At 56.6% G+C, this 21,313-nt stretch overlaps 10 protein-coding genes across 10 annotated transcripts; 8 read left to right on the top strand and 2 right to left on the bottom strand.

Moving 5' to 3' along the window:
* The first annotated feature begins 384 nt into the window (after positions 1–384).
* On the top strand, positions 385–1,873 carry BO70DRAFT_50557 (PP1-complex regulatory subunit GLC8). The gene is made up of 3 exons (XM_025548496.1): positions 385–766; positions 844–1,567; positions 1,643–1,873. Exons 1-3 carry the CDS (start codon positions 721–723, stop codon positions 1,761–1,763), a joined length of 891 nt encoding a protein of 296 aa, XP_025398595.1. The 5' UTR covers positions 385–720; the 3' UTR covers positions 1,764–1,873.
* A 1,101-nt stretch (positions 1,874–2,974) lies between these two features.
* On the top strand, positions 2,975–3,943 carry sfh5 (CRAL/TRIO domain protein; the record flags this gene model as incomplete). The annotated part of the gene is made up of 2 exons (XM_025538967.1): positions 2,975–3,417; positions 3,478–3,943. Coding segments are annotated over 2 exons (909 nt in total), but the record flags the coding sequence as incomplete, so codon positions are not given.
* Positions 3,944–4,612: 669 nt separating this feature from the next.
* BO70DRAFT_397053 (terpene cyclase/mutase family protein) lies at positions 4,613–7,048 on the top strand (the record flags this gene model as incomplete). Its single annotated transcript, XM_025546665.1, has 5 exons — positions 4,613–4,825; positions 4,899–5,051; positions 5,078–5,361; positions 5,418–6,863; positions 6,958–7,048. 5 exons carry the CDS (start codon positions 4,613–4,615, stop codon positions 7,046–7,048), a joined length of 2,187 nt encoding a protein of 728 aa, XP_025398593.1.
* A 702-nt stretch (positions 7,049–7,750) lies between these two features.
* On the top strand, positions 7,751–9,767 carry BO70DRAFT_50552 (co-chaperone SGT1). The gene is made up of 4 exons (XM_025548495.1): positions 7,751–8,154; positions 8,461–8,604; positions 8,822–9,318; positions 9,525–9,767. The coding sequence occupies exons 1-4, from the start codon at positions 7,840–7,842 to the stop codon at positions 9,544–9,546; spliced, it is 978 nt and encodes a 325-aa protein (XP_025398592.1). The 5' UTR covers positions 7,751–7,839; the 3' UTR covers positions 9,547–9,767.
* A 572-nt stretch (positions 9,768–10,339) lies between these two features.
* BO70DRAFT_337837 (PQ-loop repeat-containing protein) lies at positions 10,340–11,573 on the bottom strand (the record flags this gene model as incomplete). The annotated part of the gene is made up of 2 exons (XM_025541172.1): positions 10,340–11,456; positions 11,518–11,573. The coding sequence occupies 2 exons, from the start codon at positions 11,571–11,573 to the stop codon at positions 10,340–10,342; spliced, it is 1,173 nt and encodes a 390-aa protein (XP_025398591.1).
* Positions 11,574–11,879: 306 nt separating this feature from the next.
* Positions 11,880–13,217, top strand: BO70DRAFT_362734 (putative SIR2 family histone deacetylase). The gene has a single exon (XM_025543389.1). The coding sequence runs from the start codon at positions 12,039–12,041 to the stop codon at positions 13,188–13,190; it is 1,152 nt and encodes a 383-aa protein (XP_025398590.1). The 5' UTR covers positions 11,880–12,038; the 3' UTR covers positions 13,191–13,217.
* A 220-nt stretch (positions 13,218–13,437) lies between these two features.
* BO70DRAFT_362733 (cyclin-dependent serine/threonine-protein kinase phoA) lies at positions 13,438–15,150 on the top strand. The gene is made up of 3 exons (XM_025543388.1): positions 13,438–13,660; positions 13,729–13,752; positions 13,836–15,150. The coding sequence occupies exons 1-3, from the start codon at positions 13,457–13,459 to the stop codon at positions 14,739–14,741; spliced, it is 1,134 nt and encodes a 377-aa protein (XP_025398589.1). The 5' UTR covers positions 13,438–13,456; the 3' UTR covers positions 14,742–15,150.
* A 165-nt stretch (positions 15,151–15,315) lies between these two features.
* Positions 15,316–16,896, top strand: BO70DRAFT_406964 (PMF1/NNF1 family protein; the record flags this gene model as incomplete). The annotated part of the gene is made up of 3 exons (XM_025547159.1): positions 15,316–15,331; positions 15,513–16,011; positions 16,156–16,896. 3 exons carry the CDS (start codon positions 15,316–15,318, stop codon positions 16,448–16,450), a joined length of 810 nt encoding a protein of 269 aa, XP_025398588.1. The 3' UTR covers positions 16,451–16,896.
* BO70DRAFT_371638 (uncharacterized protein) lies at positions 16,568–18,333 on the bottom strand (the record flags this gene model as incomplete). The annotated part of the gene is made up of 4 exons (XM_025544809.1): positions 16,568–17,831; positions 17,951–18,092; positions 18,173–18,203; positions 18,271–18,333. 4 exons carry the CDS (start codon positions 18,331–18,333, stop codon positions 16,568–16,570), a joined length of 1,500 nt encoding a protein of 499 aa, XP_025398587.1.
* A 1,785-nt stretch (positions 18,334–20,118) lies between these two features.
* On the top strand, positions 20,119–21,140 carry BO70DRAFT_50422 (uncharacterized protein). Its single transcript, XM_025548494.1, has 3 exons — positions 20,119–20,127; positions 20,454–20,619; positions 20,699–21,140. Exons 2-3 carry the CDS (start codon positions 20,569–20,571, stop codon positions 21,020–21,022), a joined length of 375 nt encoding a protein of 124 aa, XP_025398586.1. The 5' UTR covers positions 20,119–20,127; positions 20,454–20,568; the 3' UTR covers positions 21,023–21,140.
* Positions 21,141–21,313: the final 173 nt, after the last annotated feature.

The raw sequence follows: 21,313 nt of genomic DNA, 5'->3' as shown, positions 1-21,313 counted from the left end.
AGAGAGAGAGAGAGAGAGAGAGAGACTCAATACTGTTTAGCATATAAGATAGCATAGGCCCCGGGGAGCACACCCCGAGGCCCCGATCCACATAGGGCAGAATACAAGGGATCTATGCGATCGACTTCGATCGGGAGACTGAATTGTCTGGTCAGGTAGCAACGGGGAGAGAGAGTCGCTCATTGTTAGTACCTGAAGAAGGGCGCGACGTCATCGGCCGGGCAGCCCCACGTGCCCGTCAGTTGCCAGTTCAGATGCAACTTTCCACTTTCTTCTCTCTTCCAACAATCAACACCTGCTCTTCGGGTCTCGCGACATTCCCCCCCTTTTTTTGACCGTTTCCTCGGACGTGCCGAGAAAGGCGATCGAATCAAGCCACCGGGGATCACCAGATCAGGCCGAACCCAACCCCGTCACCACCACTGAGCAACCGTGCCACCGCCCTCATTTGTCCAGTCCCAGGGAGAGGCTGAGACCCCCCGCCAAACCCATCCTCGATCACTTCCACAGCCTCAGCCGTTGTGTTGTGTTGTGTTGTGCTTGCTTTTGCAGCTGACGTCCTCATTACGGGTTCGCATCTGCAGCCTGGCATTTGATTTTCCTCCCTCCTCTCTCCCCGCCTCTTTTTTTTCTCCCTCGCCCCCATCAACCCTCTTTTCTCCCTATTCTCCTCCACGTTTCTTTCTCCCATACACATTCTTGCTCTCTTGCCCCTTTCTCATGATCATGGCTTGCAACATGGAAGATACGCAGAGAAGACCCAAGGGTAAGCAAGCCCCCCCCAGCCCCTCACCACCGCTGGGCAACGACCCCGCTCGCCCATTCATGCTAAGGCGACCGCAGGGATCCTCAAGAACTCCAGCTCGCAGGTTCCCCAGGTCGCACAGGCCCACGAGACCGTGACTATCCCGGAGGTTTCGACCGACTCCGTGGACACCAAGGAGCTTACGCTTCAAAACACCCTCCAGAATGCCGGCCGCCGTCGCTCCCTCTCCAACACCCGTCCCGGGTCCTCGTCCCGACGCCAGTCGCTCGCGCACATCCACGGCCAGCCCGACGACAGCTCCCCGCGGCTGAAGTGGGACGAGGCCAACCTATACCTGACTGAACAGGAAAAGACCGCGAAGATGAAGATCGACGAGCCCAAGACCCCGTACGCGCCCCAGTACAATCCCGCGGAGGATGAGGAGGAAGAGCTCGCGGGCGAGGACAGCCTGATTGATGCGCAGGGAGTGGTGGTGGACGAACTGGACCAGACGCAGAAGGCATCCCGCAAGGGGATGGCGGAGGACGATATCCCGGAGCTGGAGCTGGGCGAGCCCGAGGAGGCGATGAACACAGACACGCACATGACGGGCGGGGATCGGATCGTGCGCGAACGGAGCCTGAGCAATGACTCCCACCGGAGCGCGAAGCATGTCGTGGTGGGGGCCAGCGAGGCGAACGGCGATCCCGAGTCCCACGGCGACACGCTGATGACGGCGGGCGAGGCCGAGGCGAAGCACCGACAGTTCGAGCAGCATCGCAAGAAGCATTATGAGATGCGCAACATCAAGGAACTCCTCGCGTAAGTTCCTTCCCCCCCCCATTCCCTTTGGGTAAACCCGACCAGGGATCATGTGTACTGACCGACCAGATCCAGCCACCCCGAAGACGAACTGGACGAGATGGATGAGGACGAGGACGAGGACGAGAATACGGCGCCGCAGGTGCCACCGGCGGTGCCCCAGATCCCGGAGCGGTTTGTGAACGGCGGTCAGTGAAGCGACGGGGTCTACAGGGGGTGGACTACGAAGACGGAAGACGGAAGACGGAAGATGGAAGACGGAAGACTTGCGCATTGCTTGATTGACTGACCCCCAAGCGGTCTAACTGTATATTCCCCAGCGTTCTATGTATGTATCGGACGTATCTCTTTCTCCGCGTTTGTTTCTGACGCTTGTTCCCTGGTTAAGCCACCGGAGGGATGCTGGCCGGGTCATGCACCAAGTACCTGATGCAGGCTGCAGCGCTGCAGGGGACTGACACTGACTGACTGACTCGTCATCGCCCGACGCCAGACCGATGCCTATCTAGGCCCAGACCGTAGAAGGCAAATAAAAAGTAAAAATAGCACAGGATAGAGCACACGACCAAAGTACCAGCCTCGTCAGCCCACCTGTACTCCGTATCTGTGTATCTGTCTCCTCTGTAAGACTTGCTGCCCGGGCAGTGGCAGGGACGCGCAGCGGTGCCTTGCATCGGGCCAAGTGACTCGTCACACTCGGGCATCGCTGCCACATCCATCGGGGCAGATGGGCAGATGGGCAGATGGGCAGATGGGGAGATGGGGAGATGCAGCGATGGAATCAATCCCAAAGGCTGAAACTGAAACGCCCTTGCAGGACGAGTCAAATTAAGGAGGCTGGACCTGTTCGGTTATCAATCTCTCTCTGTCTGTCTGTATCTCGCAAATAGTTTCAGGTTGACGCCCCGACAAATTAGCGGCCGTCGAGTCGCAAATTAACCTGCCGGTTGTTTTTGTTCTGTTGCGCCGCCTCGTCGCCTCGTCGCCTCGTCGCCTCGCTGTCTCCTTCTTTCTCTCTCTCTTTCTCCCTCTCCCTCCCTCCCTCTCCCTTTCTTCCCCCTGGTCATTCATCGCATCACGTCCTCCCCCTCTTCCCGTTCCGGTGCCCACGTTCCTCTCCTGCTCCATTTCCCTCGCTTTCTCTCCCCCTCCCCCATCATGGCCGACCAGCCAGAGAAGACAGCTGCTGCTCCTGCTGCCCCCGAGGCGCAACCTGCCACCACCCCCGTCGCTGTTCCCGAGCCTGCGGTCTCCGAGCCTCAGCCGGAACCCAAGGCGGATAAAGAGGACCAACCCTCCGTGGAGGCTGAGCCGGCCTCCACTGCTACCACCGAACCGACCGTTGCTCCCACGGAAGCTCCCGTCACGGAGTCCGCTCCCGTGACCACCCAGGAACAACCCCAGCAGGAGGAGGTAAAGGAGGAAAAGGAAGAAGAAAAGAAGGAGGAGGAGGAGAAGCCCGCCCAGCCGGAATATCTGGCCAAGAATCCGGCCCTGAGCCAGTTCTTCGACCGTCTGCCTTCCATCCTCTCGGCCACCAGCTACAATGAGATGTGGGGGGTCTCCCTCAAGGACTCCAGCGATGTCCCCACCGTCAACGTGCTCATCAAGTTCCTGCGCGCCAACGAGGGCAACGTCAAGCTGGCTGAGGAGCAGCTGACCAAGGCCCTGCAGTGGCGCAAGGAGATGAACCCCATCGCCCTGGCCGACGGCCACTACAGCGCCGAGAAGTTCGGGGGCCTGGGCTACGTGACCAAGTACCCCGAGGCGAATGGCAAGGAGGTCATCACGACCTGGAACATCTACGGCAGCGTCAAGAACGTGGAGGCCACCTTTGGCGACTCGGATGAGTAAGTGGCTGCCATTCCCACACGCATTGAGTACTGTGAGTGTTAGCTGACCCCAGACAGGTTCATCAAGTGGCGTGTCGCGCTGATGGAGCTGGCGATCAAGGACCTGAAGCTCGGCGAGGCGACCGTCGTCATCGACTACGACGGCGAGGACCCCTATCAGATGCTGCAGGTCCACGACTACCTGAACGTCAGCTTCCTGCGCCTGAACCCCACCATCCGCGCCGCCACCAAGAAGACCATCGAGGTCTTCGCCACCGCCTACCCGGAGCTGCTGCGCGAGAAGTTCTTCGTCAACGTCCCCACCATCATGGGCTGGATGTTCGCCGCCATGAAGGTCTTCCTCAGCAAGAACACCACCCGCAAGTTCCACCCCATCTCCAACGGCGCCAACCTGGCCCGCGAGTTCCCGTCGTTCAAGGACCAGTTCCCCAAGCCTTACGGCGGTAACGGTCCCGCCCTGCAGGACGGCGCCTGGACCGTCAAGCTTGACCAGGCGGAGCCCGCTGCCCCGGCTGAGGCTGAGACGGCTGAGACTGAGGCTGCGGCTGCGGCTGCGGCTGCCGTAGAGGCCCCTGCTGTCCCTGTTGTGGCTGTAGAGGCCCCGGAGGAGGAGACGGCCCCAGTCGAGGCCGAGGAGCCCAAAGAGGAAGCCAAGGAGAAAGCTCAAGAAGAATCCAAGGAGGAGCCCGCCAAGGCCGAAACGGCACAGGAGGCGCCGGTCGCGACGGAGGTCAAATAGACACGAATGTGACGGGAGAATGGTAATGGATGGATTGGATGGATTGATACCCGGGGGAATCGGTAGAATGATTCCATGTCGTTTTGCGTACTTGATACCTCAGACTCAAAATAGTCAGCTGTTGCTTTGGTGCACTGGATAGCGGATAGTAATATTTAATGGGCGACGAATGTGTTAGAAGGTGACTCTGGACCCTGTCTGTAGGCGATGTGCATCGATCGTACGGTCAAATACATATGCTGTGTCTGTGTTGTCCTCAGGCAGCCTGCCCCTGATGAGTCAGCCGCCACGCCTCCCCGCCTGGGCGAATCAAAGCGGGCTGTGTGTGTTGCCTGCTCAGGCAAGGGAGGCCCATTGGATTGGGTGCCGGGGAGACCATCCATGATCCTTCTGTCTGTCTTGAGCCTTGTCGTCGTTGTGAACTGCCTGCCTCTGCCAATTGTCTCCCCCAGCATGTCGGCTCCCCAGATCGGGATTGGCCCGTGGAGAACCTCCGCCCAGGGCCATTTGACTCGCGATGCCAACGGGGATCTCAAGACCGACTACTCGCGCTGGCGACTGAGGGATGATCGCGGCCGTCAGACCTGGCATTACCTCGAGTCCGACGAGGAGAACGAGAATTGGCCCCAGACGGTCGCCGACAAGTACTTCCTGGGTCTGCCTACGGTAAGTTGATGGCCGATATGATATAGCCTCTCTCTCCGCTCGCCTCTGCTCTGCTCTGACCTCAATTGACTAGGAATTGCCGGAGCTCCCAACCCCCAAGTCTCCCCTGCAGAGTGCGGAGAATGGCCTGGAGTTCTTCTCCAAGCTGCAGCTGGAACCGGGCAATTGGGCGTGCGAGTATGGCGGTCCCATGTTTCTGCTCCCCGTGTTGATCATCACTTACTACGTGACCAACACGCCCATCCCCCCGAGTATGCCACCGAGATCAAGCGGTATCTCTTCGCCCGGCAGCATCCCGACGACGGCGGCTGGGGGCTGCACATTGAGGCCCATAGCTCCGTCTTCGGCACCTCTCTCAACTACGTCGTCCTCCGTCTCGTCGGGGTCGGGGAGGACGACCCTCGCATGATCAAGGCCCGCGGACTGCTGCACAAGTTCGGCGGTGCCATCTACGGGCCCCATTGGGCCAAGTTCCTACTCGCGATCCTGGGTGTGATGGAGTGGGAGGGCGTCAATCCGGTGCCTCCGGAGACCTGGTCTGTTGGCTGAGATCCCCCGGGGTATTGTGCTTCAGTGCTGACGGTATTCGCAGGCTACTTCCGGACTGGGTGCCCTTTGCCCCCTGGCGGTGGTGGATTCACATCCGCCAGGTGTTCCTGCCCATGTCCTACTTGTGGTCCAAGAGATTCTCGCATCCCTTGGACCCCCTCACCAAGCAGCTGCGGCAGGAGCTGTATACCCAGCCCTATGACTCGATTGACTTTGCTAGCCATCGCAACTCCATCCACAAAGCCGACAACTACTACCCCAAGACCTGGCTGCTCAACACCCTGAACTTCCTCATCGTCAACATCTGGAACCCGTTCCTCCGCATTCCCGCCATCGTCCGTCGCGCGGAAGAATGGACGTGGGAGCTGATCCGCATGGAGGACGAGAATACCGACTATGCGGGCCTGGGCCCCGTGAGCAACCCGCTCAACATGATCGCCTGCTACCACCACGATGGGCCCGACAGTCACTCGGTCCGCCGCCATCGGGACCGCTTGCACGACTACATGTGGATCAAGGACGAGGGCATGCTCATGAACGGGACCAACGGCGTCCAGGTCTGGGACACGGCGTTCATCACGCAGTCCATCGTGGTGGCCGGCCTCGCGGATGACCCGAAGTGGCGGCCGATGCTCACGAAAGCGTTGGAATTCCTGGAAGACCATCAGCTGCGCGAGAACGTGCCCGATCAGGACAAATGCTACCGACAACACCGCAAGGGCGCGTGGCCGTTCAGCAACAAGACACAGGGATACACAGTCAGTGACTGCACGGCGGAGGGACTGCGGTCGACGATCCAGCTGCAGGAGATGCACCACTTCCCGCAACTGATCTCGCCCGAGCGACTGAAGGACAGCGTCGACTGCCTGCTGCTGATGCAGAACCCCTCCGGCGGGTTCACGGAGTACGAGACCACGCGCGCCTCCGAGAAGGTCGAATGGCTCAACGCGGCGGAGGTCTTCGGCGGCATCATGATCGGCTACGACTATCCCGAATGCACGACCGCCTCCGTCACCGCGCTGTCCTTGTTCAGCAAGTACTATCCGAACTACCGCGCCGCGGAGATCAAGGCCGCCAAGGAGAAAGCCGTCCGGTATATCAAGCGCGTGCAACGTCCGGACGGCAGCTGGTACGGGTCGTGGGGGATCTGCTTCACGTACGCGGCCATGTTCGCGCTGGAGAGTCTCGCCAGCATCGGGGAGACGTACGAGACCAGCCCCGACTCGCGCCGCGGATGCGACTTCCTCCTGTCCAAGCAGAAAGAAGACGGCGGCTGGGGTGAGTCCTACCTCAGCAGCGAGAAGCACTACTACGTCCAGCACGAGCAGTCGCAGGTCGTCCAAACCGCCTGGGCCGCTCTCGCCCTGATGGAGGCCGACTATCCCAACGCTGAACCCCTGCGCAAGGCCATGAAGCTGCTCATGTCCCGCCAGCAGCCCAACGGCGAGTGGCTCCAGGAGTCGATCGAGGGAGTCTTCAACCAGTCTTGGTGAGTACAGTACTCCTAACCGTCACATCCATCCATCCATCCATCCATCCCCTTTCAGTCAACAACGAGCGAGACTGACTATTTAAACAAACAGCATGATCTCCTACCCGAACTACAAACTCTATTGGCCGATCCGCGCATTGGGTCTGTATGCGCGCAAGTTCGGTAACGAGGACCTGGCCTAGTGGTTTGTCTGACGATAGAAGAAAAATGGGCAGCATCCACTGTCAAAGGGATCAACCTCATGCATGATTTCTTGAGTGTGTCGATCGACCCCCGACAGAGCAATGGTCACAATCCGTCTGTAAAGCTGTTGCCTGGCGCCGCTTGGAGAAGGGAAGAACAAGAAAGAAAAAAGAACTTTCCACCTCTATCCGACAAAGTATTTTTCCACGGACACTGACTGAGACACTCCCGAATCCTGTCGAAGCATGCAACTGCCATACCAAAGACAGAGATCAACAGTGACAAGGCGAATACCCCCCACTACCACTCCTGCACTTACCTTGTACTTGCGTACTTGTACTTGTACTCTTTAATATGTATTACTTACTGAGATCTTTTTTTTCATTCAATGTACTAATTACTTACCTCCTCACCCCCTTTGTTGCTCTTTGTACTGTTTGTCTTGCTTGCATGTCACGTGGCGGGGGACTCCCCGCCATTCCGTCCAGAAGCCGATGGAATCTCGACTCGACAACTTCACCTTCAACTCGGAATCGTCCCTCTTCTTGGTATAAGTAGACCGACGCGTTCGCTGCTTTTCTGGTCCTGTTTTGTCAGACTGATTTTATCGATCGGTTTCTTCTGTCTTCTCTGGTCGGTTACTGAACTAGATGCCTGCTACCTCATTTACAGCTCATACTTACCAGCTACAGCTATAGCTACAGCTACACAACTAACCACCAACCCACCAATCTATCTACCCACCTATCTCCCAACCACACACACACACCACCCACCAAACCCAGACAAAATGAACGCCGCCACCCTCGGCGACGCCGCCCTCAGCGCATCCTCCTACCCCACGGCAGTCCTGCACTTCACCACCGCCCTAATCGCCCACCCCCGCTCCCCGGCCTACTACACAAAACGCAGCACGGCATTCTCGCGCCTCAAGCCCCCAAACTACGATGCCGCGCTGCGCGACGCCGATGTTGCCGTCCTGCTGGCCCTGGAGCGCGGGAAGCGCGAGCTCGTCCTGGCCGCGCAGATGAGACGCGGCATTGCGCTGTTCCAGCTGGGACGGTGGGGCGATGCAGCGTTTGTGTTTGGGTCGGTCGAGGCGAAGGTGAATGCTGACAAGGGGGCTGGGGCTGGGGAGGATAAGGGGGAGCAAGTGAGGAGTGCGATGGCCGGGGCGGGGAAGAAGGGGTTGGAGGTTGAGGTGGGGGTTTGGATGGCGCAGGTGAAGACGCAGTTGAAGGGGCTGGAGGACGGGGATGTCAGGGGGTTGGTTACGGTGGGGGAGGTGCCCGTTGGGGTTAAGGTGCCGGAGGTGGAGGAGTTGAGGGCCCAGTTGGAGGTTGTGAAGAGTGGGGGGAGGGTGGGAGGGGCTGGAGGTGAGGGTGAGGGTGAGGGAAAGAAGGTTGAGGAGGTGAAGGATGAGAAGGAGGAAGTGAAGGAGGTCAAGAAGGAACAGGAGGGCAAGAAGGTTGTCGAGAAGGTCCGCCATGAGTGGTATCAGTCTGGCGAGTCTGTCGTGGTTACGCTGTATGTGAAGGGCGTGGCTAAGGATAAGGTCGATGTTGATCTGAAGAGTGAATCGGTATGTGCACACAGGCTTGCTTTGGGTCTTTGGTTTTTCCGTTCTCAGTGTTGTGTTGTGTTCTATGTGCCATCCGAGCTAACATGCAGCTGCGATCCAGGTCTCCGTGCAATTCCCTCTCCCCTCTGGCGCCGACTACGACTTCACCCTCGACCCGCTGTTCGCCTCCATCGACCCCTCCTCCTCCAAGGTCTCCGTCATGTCCACCAAGGTCGAGATCGTCCTGCGCAAGCACTCCACCGGCCAGAAATGGAGCGCCCTTGAGACCCTCCCCACCGATATCAAAGTCTCTGATCGCCAATCTGCCCTCGGTGCAACTCCCCCCGCCACCACCACTGCAGCTACAGCTGCGCCCACAGGCCCCGCATACCCAACCTCGTCGCGCCACGGCGTGAAAGACTGGGACAAGCTCGCCTCCGACCTGACGGCGAAGAAGAAGAAATCCGAGTCGAAAGACAAGAAAAAGGATGGTGGTGAGGAGGGTGAAGATGATGATGATGATGGCAACGTATCCGATCACGACGGCGCGGACCCCGTCGACTCCTTCTTCAAGAAACTCTATGCTGACGCTGACCCGGATACTCGCCGCGCTATGATCAAGAGCTATACCGAGAGCCAGGGTACTTCGCTCAGCACGAACTGGGATGAGGTTGGTCAGGGCCCGGTTAAGGTTCAACCGCCGAGCAAGTAAGCGCTACCGTTACTCTTGTTTCTGTGGCTGGTGCTGCTGCTTTGGATAGCGAGTCGGCATGTTTGAGGCGTGGGTGGAATGGAGTTCTGGTGGGTGCATGGGCGGTATTTCTTATTAATTAGCCTTGCTTGCTTTTGCTTTTGCTTTTGCTGTTTTGTTTGGCTTTATTTGATTTTTGTATGATTCAAGTTAATTTGGTTAGGTTGTGTTGTTTGTTACTCTGAGTCGATGCTTCGTCCTCCCTCGTAGTGGCTGGCCTAAGCGGGTGTTTGCTGGATTCATGAAACATGGGTCTTTCTTTATGAGAGTAGGTAGGTGGTACTCAATCCAATAGAGGGTACGAATACCAATCAATACTATGGAAAACAAAATAGAAATTGATTGATATTGATCTTGATCTTGATCTTGATGATGAATGAGGAGGGCAGACTTGTTTATCTATCTATCTATCTACTTATAGCCAGTTATCCGCTTGGATTAAATGGAAAATCAGTCGGTATCCGATAGCCCTAAAAAAAAAAAAAAAAAAAAAAAAAAAGGAAATACTAACAAAAAAAATTTTTTTCCAAAAGTCAAACCCTATCTATCTATCGTAGATCTCATGTAGGAAGGACCATGAAGGGTTTGGTTTGTCTGAAATGGTTCCTGCACATGGTTGGAATATCTTTTCGGGTTCTGCACCGCTATTGCTGGGCAGCTGAAGCAGCAGTTTTCATCCGAGGACTAGGTGGTCCTGGTGGCAGATGGGAAGGTAAGAAAAGTATCGGTATGAGAATTCTTAAGATATGTACAAGCAAGCAAGATAACTCCTAAAGCCAAAGCCAGGCCTAAGCTAACCACAACACCGGTAGATCGAAACATGCTTTTATGAAGCCAATGTCTTCCACCAACTCCTTTTAGTCCCGCGTCTGTGGGGATGGATGAATGAAATAAAAAGAAAGAAAGAGAAGAAAGAAAAGTAAAAAAATAAAAATAAAAAAAAATAAAGACAGGGAAGAGGACTGGAGACGAGATAGACTAGCCCCGCAGACTCTCATCCGTCTCGTCGTCTCCCGCCCCGTTGCTATCCTGATACACGAAGAATTGAACGAAGATGCACATGTCCAGCAACAGCGTGCCAAAGCTTCCGATCAACCAGGATAGATTCACCAGGATGTACCGCCCGTACAGCGCTGCCAGCTCATCGGACCGGCATCGTCCATGGCGCGATGAGCTGTTCGCGCAGACGGGCGAATACGCCAGGATGGAGAGCACGTACGTCAGGTTCCCGATGCAGGCAAAGAGGAAGAAGAGCAGAGATACCCCCTCGGTGGACTTGCGGCGGTAGTTGAGCAGGATCTGCGGCAGCCGCGATCCTAGGTACAGCACCGCGCAGAGGTAGCCGAACACTTGGCCCAGGGGGTCCATGGTCAGGTTCTGGGGCGTGTCACTGCTGCCACCGTCGCCCTTGATATGGGTCGATCGCTGGCTGATGTACCAGCCTAGGATACCTGCAGCGCAGACGAGGATGATCGCGGAGCCGTTGAAGAGGATGGATTGGAGCATTGTAAGGCTCCGAGGCGGTCGGGGTTCCTTGGCGGACTCAATGAAGGGCGTTGCGGGAGAGAGATGGGTGCCGTCGACGGAGGGATGGAGGAAGGAGGAGGCGGAGTGCCGACGCTGGGAGAGGAGGGGTGGGGCCGTGATAGTTGCGGAGGATGCTGGGCTAGGGCCGCCGAAGTGGTTGTAGTGGACGGCCTCGTACTGCGGACCGCGCTGGTTGGACAGCAGCGACGACTGCTCGGATGGTTTGCGAGGCACGACTGGAGACGGAATCTCCGTGTCGTCGTCGTACGATTCTTCGGCAGGACTGGGCGAGGAGGCTCGCAGCGGCGGGGATGGCTCGTCGCGCAGGGTGAAGCCCCGGTAGTAGAAGCATTGTCCGAGGAGAACGACGTCGGCCAGCGTGTAGTAGACGGCGAGGATCAGCATGGTGGGCAGGACGCCCTGCAGGACGGCGCCCAGGATGTTGAAGACATCGCCGGCGAGCCAGACGATCAGGAAGAGCAGGGATAGGCCATCGGCGGAGCCACGACGGAAGTTTTCAATGATCTGCGGGGAAAAGACCACCACCCAGCACGCAATTGAGATGGATCTAGAGGTTGGAGGTCAGGATAGTGTGTTTGGGATGTGATTGATGGCTGTGGCCTACATACCCACATATGCCACTCAGAGCTTCTAGATCTAGATTGCCGGTCAGTGCGGGAAACATGTCTAGCCAGTGCGGAATGAGAGAGCAGATCGGGACGAGACTCCCAATTGCACTCTGCTCTATATGTCTGTCTGTCTGTCTGTCATGGGGGAGGGGAGAAGAAGAAGGGAAACAATGACGTCCGCAGAGTCTGCCGAGGAGGGCACGGGTCACGTGGGGCGATCCGGGGTAGCTGCTACTATAGTACTACTAGTAACTAGCTCGCCCTGGGCCCCTGCTTAGCAGTTAGCCCCCCTACACTCTTGGGATCTATCACTCCTTGGTGTTCCTTCCCTTGGGACTTTGGGTTCTAATATTTCAAGAGTCTTGAGATGGAGCAGCCCACCAGCCACCCTTTGAATGCCACAGCCGGTCATGTGATCCGCTGACTAACCCCCCTGACGTCGGCGATGAATGCGCCCCGCCCAGCCAGCCAAGCCAGCCAGAGCCGACATCCTCCCTCTCTCGACCATGTAGATAGCCTCAATGACTGCTCCATCCATCCGCATCCCCTTCACTGGCCCGCTGCCCCCACCAATTATCGTCCCTCCGTCCGCGCGCACGATTGCCGGTGCCATTGATGCGCTCCGCGCCTTCCTGACAGCCCCTCCGTCCCCCTACCTGCGTGGCGTCGACGTTGGCCGACATTCGCAGACGGTGCTCCTGACGGGCGCTGGCATCTCCGTCGCGTCGGGCCTGTCCGACTACCGCGGTGAGAACGGTACCTACGTGACGAACAAGACGTATCGCCCGATCTACTACCACGAGTTCGTCGCTCGCCATGAGTTCCGCAAGCGGTACTGGGCTCGGAGCTTTGTCGGATGGCCGGGACTCCTCAAAGCAAAGCCAAACTCGACCCACTGGTCTATCAGAGACATCGGCGCCAAAGGCTACATCAGCTCCGTCGTGACGCAGAATGTCGACTCCTTCCATTCCACCGCCCACCCCGAGCTACCCACGCTTGAACTCCATGGCTACTTGAGGTCCGTGGTCTGCATCAGCTGCCGGAACCAGTTTCCCCGCAAGGAATTCCAGCAATCGCTCGAGAAGCTCAACCCGGCCTGGGCGGAGTTCGTGAAGAAGATGGTCGACATCGGGGCGCTGGATACGGATCACCCCGAGGAACAGCGACGGAGAGGCTTGAAGGTCAACCCCGATGGCGACGTAGATGTGCCTGAGGCGCCGTATTCTACCTTCAGGTATCCGGCATGCCCGACCTGCTTGGAAAACCCACCTCCACTGCAGGACGGCACCCCCGGCCGAGTGGAGGTAGAGAAGGATGGGGCCTGGCTTCCTACTTCCACGGCTGGGATCTTGAAACCGGCGGTTATCATGTTTGGAGAGAACATCGATGCGAGGGTGAAGGAGGGGGCAGAAGAGGCCATCGACGACGCGGGCAGGCTCCTGATCCTGGGAAGCAGCCTGGCCACGTTTTCGGCCTGGCGGTTAGTGGAACGGGCGCATAAGAGAGGGATGCCAATCGGGATCATCAACATTGGTGGGGTGAGAAACGAGTCGGTCCTCTTTGGACAGGTCGAGCCGGAGAGCAGTGGCGCATACCAGCATGTCCGTTGCAGCCTTCCTTCCCAGGAGATCCTCGGCCCCTTGGCAGCCCAACTTCCCTCTCTTGGTCACTGAATGGATGGAATTAGGGGGGGGGGGGGGCATGTATATTTATTACATAGAAGCGCAGTCGAAGCGCCGTGTAGGAATGATAGATTGGATTGTTGCAGATGTCTAGACGCCGTTGGATGATAACAAGTCGAGGGTGGATACTGCCACGGCCACGGCCAGTCAAGTTGGCCAGCCGCCTTTTCCGCCCTGTCGGGACCCAGCGCGGGGCTCTGCATCGCCCCCCCTCCCGTCCCGTTCAAGACTGCCAGACTGCCAGACTGCGTCGGGTCATGGACTGTCGCGACGCCTTAAATCCTCGCTCGACCGTGCAGCACTACCTCAATCTCATCCCTTCGCTCGTCTCGCCCAACTCCTTTCTCAACCTCCCTGTCCCGCCGCGTACTTCCCTCCCTGCGCAAACGCCCTCGCCCTCCACCTCCACCTCCACCACCATGGACAAACAGCAACCTAGCTCCTTCCAGCAGCTGGAAAAGGTGCCCCCTCCACTCTGCCATACAATAAATATACTCCCCGCGATGCTAACTATGTCGGTTACTTCTAGCTCGGAGAGGGCACCTATGCCACCGTACGAACCTCTTCCCCTTCCCCCCCCACGGAGTCTCCATGACCGTACGTACATTACGGCCCATAGACTGACACCCACCACAGGTGTTCAAAGGGCGTAATCGCCAGACGGGCGAACTGGTCGCGCTGAAGGAGATCCACCTCGATTCCGAAGAAGGAACGCCATCCACCGCCATCCGCGAGATCTCGCTAATGAAGGAGCTCAAGCACGAGAGCATTGTCTCGCTTTACGATGTCATTCACACGGAAAACAAGCTGATGCTGGTCTTTGAATTCATGGACAAGGATCTGAAGAAGTACATGGACACCCGCGGGGATCGGGGTCAGTTGGACCAGGCCACCATCAAATCCTTCATGCATCAACTCCTCAAGGGCATTGCCTTCTGCCATGAGAATCGGGTCCTTCACCGCGATCTGAAGCCCCAGAATCTCCTCATCAACAAGAAGGGACAGCTGAAACTGGGGGATTTCGGTCTGGCCCGCGCCTTTGGCATCCCTGTCAACACGTTCTCCAACGAGGTGGTGACCTTGTGGTACCGCGCTCCCGATGTGCTCCTGGGTAGCCGGACATACAACACCAGCATTGACATCTGGTCGGCGGGATGTATCATGGCCGAACTCTACACGGGTCGCCCGCTGTTCCCCGGAACCACTAACGAGGACCAGCTCATGAAGATCTTCCGTCTAATGGGCACGCCGTCAGAGCGCTCGTGGCCGGGCATCTCCCAGCTGCCGGAGTACAAGCCGAATTTCCATGTGTATGCGACGCAGGATCTTGGCCTGATCCTCCCCCAGATCGATAGCCTTGGTCTGGATCTTCTGAATCGGATGCTCCAGCTGCGACCCGAGATGCGCATCAGTGCCCATGATGCACTGCAGCACCCGTGGTTCCACGACCTGCCGCAACTCCAGGCGCAGCTGCAGCAACAGCACCAGCAACAGATGGCTGGGGCGTATGGCGGAATGGTTCCCCCGCAGCAGGCATATTAAGCCGGCACGCTTCTCTCTTTTTTCCTTTCCTTTCCTTTTTTTCTTCGTCTTTTCTTCTTCGAGCACTGTTTTTTTTATGTATAGCCTGTCTTCTGCCCTGGCATTTCGTTAACTGCTCCTTTCGGTGGAAGGACATGACGAGCAACGGATTCGGTTTTAGAATGGGGAGAGCGCGGCGTTTGACTCCAAGAAGGACATCGAGATAATCTGGCTTCCTGTTTCTTTCAGTACATCTTGAGTTATGCGAGAGGATCATTGGCATTTCATAAATACAAGTTGGACATTCTATTATGCATCACTCGCCGTTCCGCGGTATTCTGTGCGCTGCTCCGTCCTTGAGCATAAGACCAGAAGTGAATAATGATCTTACAACCCTCTCAGGTGAACAGCCCTGGCTTCCACCAGGAAATGAATATCAGTAATCCCTGCTCCACGTCCATCATCCAGTGCTCCTACTTGTCCGCTTTAGAGGCAGTCCCCTTGATGCTGTAGCTTGACACTCTCGAATTCGGTTCGGGAATGTTTGGTATATCCTGTCTCAATTCTGTCCAAGTTGATCACTCTCGCATCTCTGATGACAGATCTTCCTGGTAATTGACACAGGCAAGACGGAAATCACGGCGGTGATTGATCAGAGGTGAAGCTCAGGCTGTCCCTTAACACAAACTGCAAATATCCACCAGATTGAACAGCTTAACCACCCCCCGATCTATACCGATCACGTGACGCACGCGTTCCCCGTCGCGCGCCTCCCATCCGACCCATACATAGATGACCCGGTCCGTCCATACAACACTCTTTCCAACAACCAACCCCCGCAACCCCCAAAACACCCCCTCCTCCCACCACTCCCATCCCCAACACCAACGCAAACCACACAACCAACCCACAATGTCCGAAGATCCCACCACCACCACCCACCAACGACCCGCGGCCTCCCCTTCCCCGCCCCTCCGGCCCCAGTCCCCCAAACCCCCGGCCCACGCGCCTCCAAGCTCCAAGAAATCTTCGACAAGGCGCTCCTCCGCACCCTGCGCGCAAACTCCTACGCGAACTTCTCCGGCTGTTTCCCGACCCCCGCGAAATACGTCCCCGCTAGTCTGGAGAGCGTGTGGAGACAGTTGAATGCGAAGTTGGAGGAGAGCGCGAAGGCCGAGTTCGAGGATATTCTGACGGAGAGGGATGCGGTCACGCAGTTGAATGAGTTGGATCGGCTGGTTGGTGAGGCCAGGTATCGCAGGGATCATGGGGAGGGGGAGGAGACTGTTGCGTATGTATTTTGTGTTCCTTCTTCTGGTCTTGTTTTCTTTTTTTTGATTGATTGGTTGATTGGTCGATTGGCCGTGTTCTGGTGGATGGGCTGGTTTTCGTTTGGCGAAGTGGTTGGCTAATTATTCGACCGGGGTGGGTTTAGGCCGCATACGTTGAGTCCCGAGGAGTTGTATCAAGCGCATCTTTTGCCGCATTTGATGGAGACGCAGGCCAACTTGGATGCCAGGATTGGGTCCGTTCAGGTTGAGAATGAGGAGTTGGCTGGGAAAGTCCAGGAGCAGAGGGCCGAGATCGAGAGGTTGTTGTCTGGGCTGGAGGCCGTTGTTGCCGATGTGGAGGGCGCCGCGGCTGCGACAACCCAGTTTACCACCGAGAATCAGCTTCGTCAGGAGGCGGCACAGATGGATGGAGAGGTCAGGGCTCGGTTGGGGATGTGATTTAGTGATTTGGTGGTTTGGCTTGGCTTGGAGTGGTTCTACGATGTGATGGCTGGCTGGCTGGCTGGCTGGCTACTCTCCATTTTTGATCTGGCCCTTGTTCGCTTGGGTATATTACTACGGCAACAGAACCTCCATATCGCCCGGACTCATCCACCCATCGTCGACCACGTCCTCCGCCACTATCATCAGCTCCTTGGGTGCCGCCTTTTGGAGCTGTCGAAGCTTGTCTTTTTGACCTTCCAAGGCAGCTGCGATCGCCTCTTTACACGTCCCGTCCCGTTCCTCGTCTGCCGCCCGGTCTCTCCTGGCTAGGGCTGCGGCGCCTCGGTAATAGGTCTGGGCATTGCGAAGCAGTAGCGCTGCGTTCTGCTGAGCCATACCATACTCCCATGGAGACAGTCCAAGCCTCCATCTGCTCATCTCCACGTCCCCCCTTGCCAGGTGAATCTTGGGCAGGTCTTCAGCATCGGGGTGTTTCGATGCCTTCGTTAACGCCTCCAGAGCAGCCGATAGCGATTGCCATCGCAACGACAGCGCTTTGGCGAATAATTCCGGTTCGAAAGGCGGGAGGTCTGTTAGCGCTGTGTTGAACGACGTGAGCGCATCTGCTTTGCTGCAAAGGCCACCCGGATCGGCCGAGAGATCCAGACCAGGCCCGAAAGCACGCGAAACCTCCTCGGAATACGTGTCAACTTCTATCCGTCCACTTCTGTACAATACTTCGGTCAGAGAGCAGGCGAACTTAGCTCGAGCCAGGGTCGCCTCATAGTGTCTGTTGGACCCTTCAACATAGGCTGAAATCCGCTTCTGAAGCAGGTCCGATGAATACTCTTCCACCCAGCTAATTCCAACGCCGGGGTTGAATGTGAGTAGATTGCAGAGAGTTGTAAGCGTTTCGAGCTGTGCCACTGCCGTGTCGACAAGCGTGTCTTTTGTCACAGGCTCCACAATGGCTGCCCATTGCTCCTGTTGATCTGCGGATTTCGATTCATCAGCAGGAGGGGCGTCCAACTGCGTGTCTTGCGCCCGCGCCTCCGTGGGGCCCGTCTCGCCTGCCTCCATCTGTCGGATCTGCTCCTGCATGTCTGTGTACTTCAGCTCTTGAAGAACTAGACAGCGTTGGAAGAGCTCAATGGCTTCTTGCAGAAGCTTTACTGCCTGCGAGAGTTGATCGTCTGAGGGATGCTTGGATTCAGTCAGAGTCTCCGCAATGCTGGTGAGGACCTGAGCTGTGTTGAAAAGCGCGTCTGCGTTGTCTTGCTCCAGCCCGAGGGCTGCCCTGTGAGACTCCAGTGCTACGCGGAGGACGTCCACCAGGGGCGCGGACAGCTGTGCAGCCAGCTTGGGATGCTGTGTGATCTCATACTGGACCCTCGCTCTGCCGGGCGTCAGTTCATATGCACATTTTCTTCATGGAGGCATTTGGAAGAGATGGAGTAATTTAGTGCAGCAACTAGCAGCAATGTATATGAATGATGATGATGATGAGTGACGTACTTGTTATAGGCCAGGTCGAATGCAGCGGGGTGCTTGTTCAAGCCCTCATCGTAGGTGTTGATGGCGCGCATGAAGAAGCGCAGGGACTTGGCGGCATCACCGGCGCGCCATTTCTCGCCGGCTTCTTCTTGTTCCACGCCGACTAGAGGGTGGTATCCCGGTTAACCATGAGACCACAGGAGAGCACCAATGCGCTTTATGAAGGACAGGATGAGAACCCACGAGCTAGATATTCATCTGCAGTTTCTGGCGCCTGGAGAAGTCGGGTGAAGTCAGAAAGGCAAATCTGGGGTGACGGCGGATGGTTGGATGGCGCATACCCGCTGCGCCGACTTCTTTTTATTGCTCTTGGACTCCTTGAGGAAAGCCTTGGGTTTCGGCATCTTCGACCCTCCGTGTGACCGGGAGCTAGCTCTGCTGGCAGGTAGAATGGTAGCAGCAGTAGAACTGCGCGTCGTAGCAAGTGGTGTTCTAAGTGGTTGGTGGGATCAGCAAGTATGACGTTGTGTGTGTGTGTGTGTGTTTTCGGCCTCGCATGAGGGGGACGGCGACACCGCCTTCCCGGCCGCTTTCGGCTTGGTTTCCCAGATACAGTTATACGGAGTAGATACAGTTTGTACGTACGTACTAGATAGTATAGGTACTACTAGTATGACCCAGGAGGGCCGGCTAAAGAACTAGTTAGGTCCTGCTACTAGATAAACACTCCGTAGATTGCTGATAAGATGAGCTTCTCCCGTGTTAACTCTACTATCTACGCCCGTTCCAGTCTTAAGCCAGCGGGCATGCAGGTCAGATCTCCCCGGGAAAAGTAACTATCTATCTATCTACGTTCTACGGAGTACTTGGTCCGGCTAGACTGCAGACTGACGATCCTTGGTAAGTGGAATGTCTTCCACCACATGGGCCTGTCTTCTGCCTTGGTCGCCCTTTAGGATTGCAAGAGTAGTAAGATCCTCGTCAACGGTTCGTTTCTGAGTGAGACGGGGATAGATACCACCCACATGGATCCATGACCATGACCATGTCTGTGTCGTCTGTCTGAGCAGGAGACTGGGGGAGAAGGAGGGGGGTCCTGACTGAAAGAGAGCAACCGAGCATCTGCCATGGCCAGCCCGCGTGGCTGCCCGGGAGCCACTTGGCTGCACGTGGCGGACCGTCCGCACTCCGGGCTTTAATCATCCTAGTCGCATTGTCCATTCTTCTGTTCCTCCCCTTTTAATTAATCGGCTAATTAACCATCATTACCGTGCCCTCCCTCCGCCATCGCTTGCCATCCAAGCGCTGTACGGAGTATCTATCTATCTAGTATCTATCTAGTCCGTACTATGTGCGGATACATGATCGACATGATGATTTCCGTCGAGAAGGGACAATAATCAGCAACGAAGCCCACCTACCTACTGTGCTGCTGCTGCTGCTGCGCATGGTATCATCTACCCTATACTATCTTTCCACAAAGCACTGTCAGCAGATAGGGGCAGTGGTATGATGCATCCACTCGCCTTGGTCGGCTCCGTTCAACCAGTCGATCGGCTATTCTCAGGTAGAATTCTAGGCGGGTGGGTGATGACGATCAATCCGTTGGGTTCGCAATCCCCATCCCAATTATTCCCACCCCCCTGTCTGATGATGATGGAGCTCGTGTCTGTCACCGACGCGCCACAGGAGTCCGGTGTCTCAGGCTCCCAGCGATGATCCGTTTGGGGGGGGGGTCCAACCCGGCCGCATAGATAGAATCTGGAATTCCAACCACCGCGGCCACCTCCGTAGTCTGTAGATACTCCGAACCAAGCCAGTTGACGCAACTCCGTCCGGAAAGGAGAGCGCGCGAGAGCGAGAGCGAGAAAGAGAGAGCGCGAGAGAGAAAATCAGAGAAACAGGGGAAGAGTCTAGCCAGGAAAACCTTAACCACCGCGCAAGAATCCTTCCGAGGAAGATTTTATCAGCATTGCGTTTTGGCGCCTGTCGGGCGACCCACCCCCCATCCGCGCCTCCCTCGCCCCCCGGCCTCTCCTGAATCCATTCCAGTCCACGGTGCATGTCACGCCCGCCTTCATCCTACCATCATCCAAGACCGTTCCCTTCTCCCACCCCTTCCACCCGACATAGAACCCCATCTCTCCCTGATAGATCGGAATCGCGTATGATCTGGGAAAGACATTGAGTGCTCCAAGGTATGACCACCCACCCACCTTGAGTGATCCCTGCAGGATATCCCGGCTCGATCACTGTCTCTACTCTCTCTACTCTCTCTACCAGTCGGAGTCATTTCCCCCAACTTCCCGACATTCATTGGTGTTGTTTTTCTCCTTTTCGCGTCAGCTTGATTTTTTTTTTTTTTTTCTTTCCTTTTCTTCTCTTTTGTTTTCTTTCCTGTTTATTCTGCGTCCTCCCCTTTTCTCTGCGCTGCCTCTGATGTGCCTGCTGCGGTCCCTGCTATATCTACACAACACCGGTTCTCAATTCGCTGAATAGGATCCCTGACCCTCCAATCCCGCAGGTACGATCTCTTCGGGAGCCTCAACACCCAGATTTTCCTTCCACGCCAGAATTCCACCCGTCGTGACTCGCACACGCACCCCTACGGCCTCACCCAATTCAGCCGCCGCATAACTATGGCTAGACATACATCGCTGGACTCCGAAAGACCCATCATGACTCAGTCCGTAAGTCTGCCTGGGCTGCACGCAATCTTATCCGCATACGATCGCCGCCCCAGTGCCGTCTAACCCGGATATGATCTAGGCTCGTACATCGAAGAGATTCTCCACCGTCAGTGGAAGCCCCTCGGTCGCCTCATCGGAAGGCACCTTCGCGGGTCTGCCGGCCGGCGACCCCAGACTCGCCGATTTCCACAATCTCCGCGACGGCCTGGAGCGCCTGGAAAACAAGCCCCTCTTGAAGCAACGTTTCGTTCCTACCCCGGAGAAGACCGATGACTTGAGCAAGCTGGCTCTTGGCGCAAAGGTGGAGCGCGCCCTGGGACGCAGAATGACCGGCCAGGACGCTGTCATGCGGGAACCCGTGTTGAACGAAAAGGCGACGGTGGAGTCCACAGCATCCCCATGAACGGACTGAAAGCTGCAATTGATACCTTTTTGAATTTCTTTTCTTCTCGCCCTCTTATACTCTCTCTCCCTCTATGGTCATCCGCTTCAATGTTTAAGTGCGTTATTTTTTTTTTGTTGCTGCATGTTCAACGGCTCGTCAGATTCCCCTGCGGCGGGTTGTACGACCGATTTCGATACCTGTCTTGATGAGAAGCTTGTCTTTTATGTGTCTATCATACCCCCTTTCTGAGCCAGCTATCTGTGTTCGAATTGATGAGATTTCGCTCTGCTTACAAGCCTCGATATACTA

The sequence above is a fragment of the Aspergillus heteromorphus genome (genome assembly GCF_003184545.1).
Source record: "Aspergillus heteromorphus CBS 117.55 chromosome Unknown BO70scaffold_15, whole genome shotgun sequence".
Taxonomy (NCBI): Eukaryota; Fungi; Ascomycota; class Eurotiomycetes; order Eurotiales; family Aspergillaceae; genus Aspergillus; species Aspergillus heteromorphus.
The sequence above is the reverse complement of the archived record's forward strand: the minus strand, read 5'-3'. Positions and strand labels throughout refer to the sequence as shown.

Excerpts from the sequence above, each read along its gene's own strand:
- BO70DRAFT_362734 (XM_025543389.1), top strand. The coding sequence starts at position 12,039 with ATGACTGCTCCATCCATCCGCATCCCCTTCACTGGCCCGCTGCCCCCA.
- BO70DRAFT_50557 (XM_025548496.1), top strand. The coding sequence starts at position 721 with ATGATCATGGCTTGCAACATGGAAGATACGCAGAGAAGACCCAAGG. Across the intron at positions 767-843 it reads TACGCAGAGAAGACCCAAGG|GGATCCTCAAGAACTCCAGC; the intron begins GTAAGCAAGCCC and ends AGGCGACCGCAG. Across the intron at positions 1,568-1,642 it reads AACATCAAGGAACTCCTCGC|CCACCCCGAAGACGAACTGG; the intron begins GTAAGTTCCTTC and ends GACCAGATCCAG.
- BO70DRAFT_50552 (XM_025548495.1), top strand. The coding sequence starts at position 7,840 with ATGAACGCCGCCACCCTCGGCGACGCCGCCCTCAGCGCATCCTCCTAC. Across the intron at positions 8,155-8,460 it reads TTGGGTCGGTCGAGGCGAAG|GTGAAGGATGAGAAGGAGGA; the intron begins GTGAATGCTGAC and ends AAGGTTGAGGAG. Across the intron at positions 8,605-8,821 it reads AGGGCGTGGCTAAGGATAAG|GTCTCCGTCATGTCCACCAA; the intron begins GTCGATGTTGAT and ends TCCTCCTCCAAG.
- BO70DRAFT_362733 (XM_025543388.1), top strand. The coding sequence starts at position 13,457 with ATGGACTGTCGCGACGCCTTAAATCCTCGCTCGACCGTGCAGCACTAC. Across the intron at positions 13,661-13,728 it reads CCTTCCAGCAGCTGGAAAAG|CTCGGAGAGGGCACCTATGC; the intron begins GTGCCCCCTCCA and ends GGTTACTTCTAG. Across the intron at positions 13,753-13,835 it reads GAGAGGGCACCTATGCCACC|GTGTTCAAAGGGCGTAATCG; the intron begins GTACGAACCTCT and ends CACCCACCACAG.
- BO70DRAFT_50422 (XM_025548494.1), top strand. The coding sequence starts at position 20,569 with ATGGCTAGACATACATCGCTGGACTCCGAAAGACCCATCATGACTCAG. Across the intron at positions 20,620-20,698 it reads GACCCATCATGACTCAGTCC|GCTCGTACATCGAAGAGATT; the intron begins GTAAGTCTGCCT and ends GATATGATCTAG.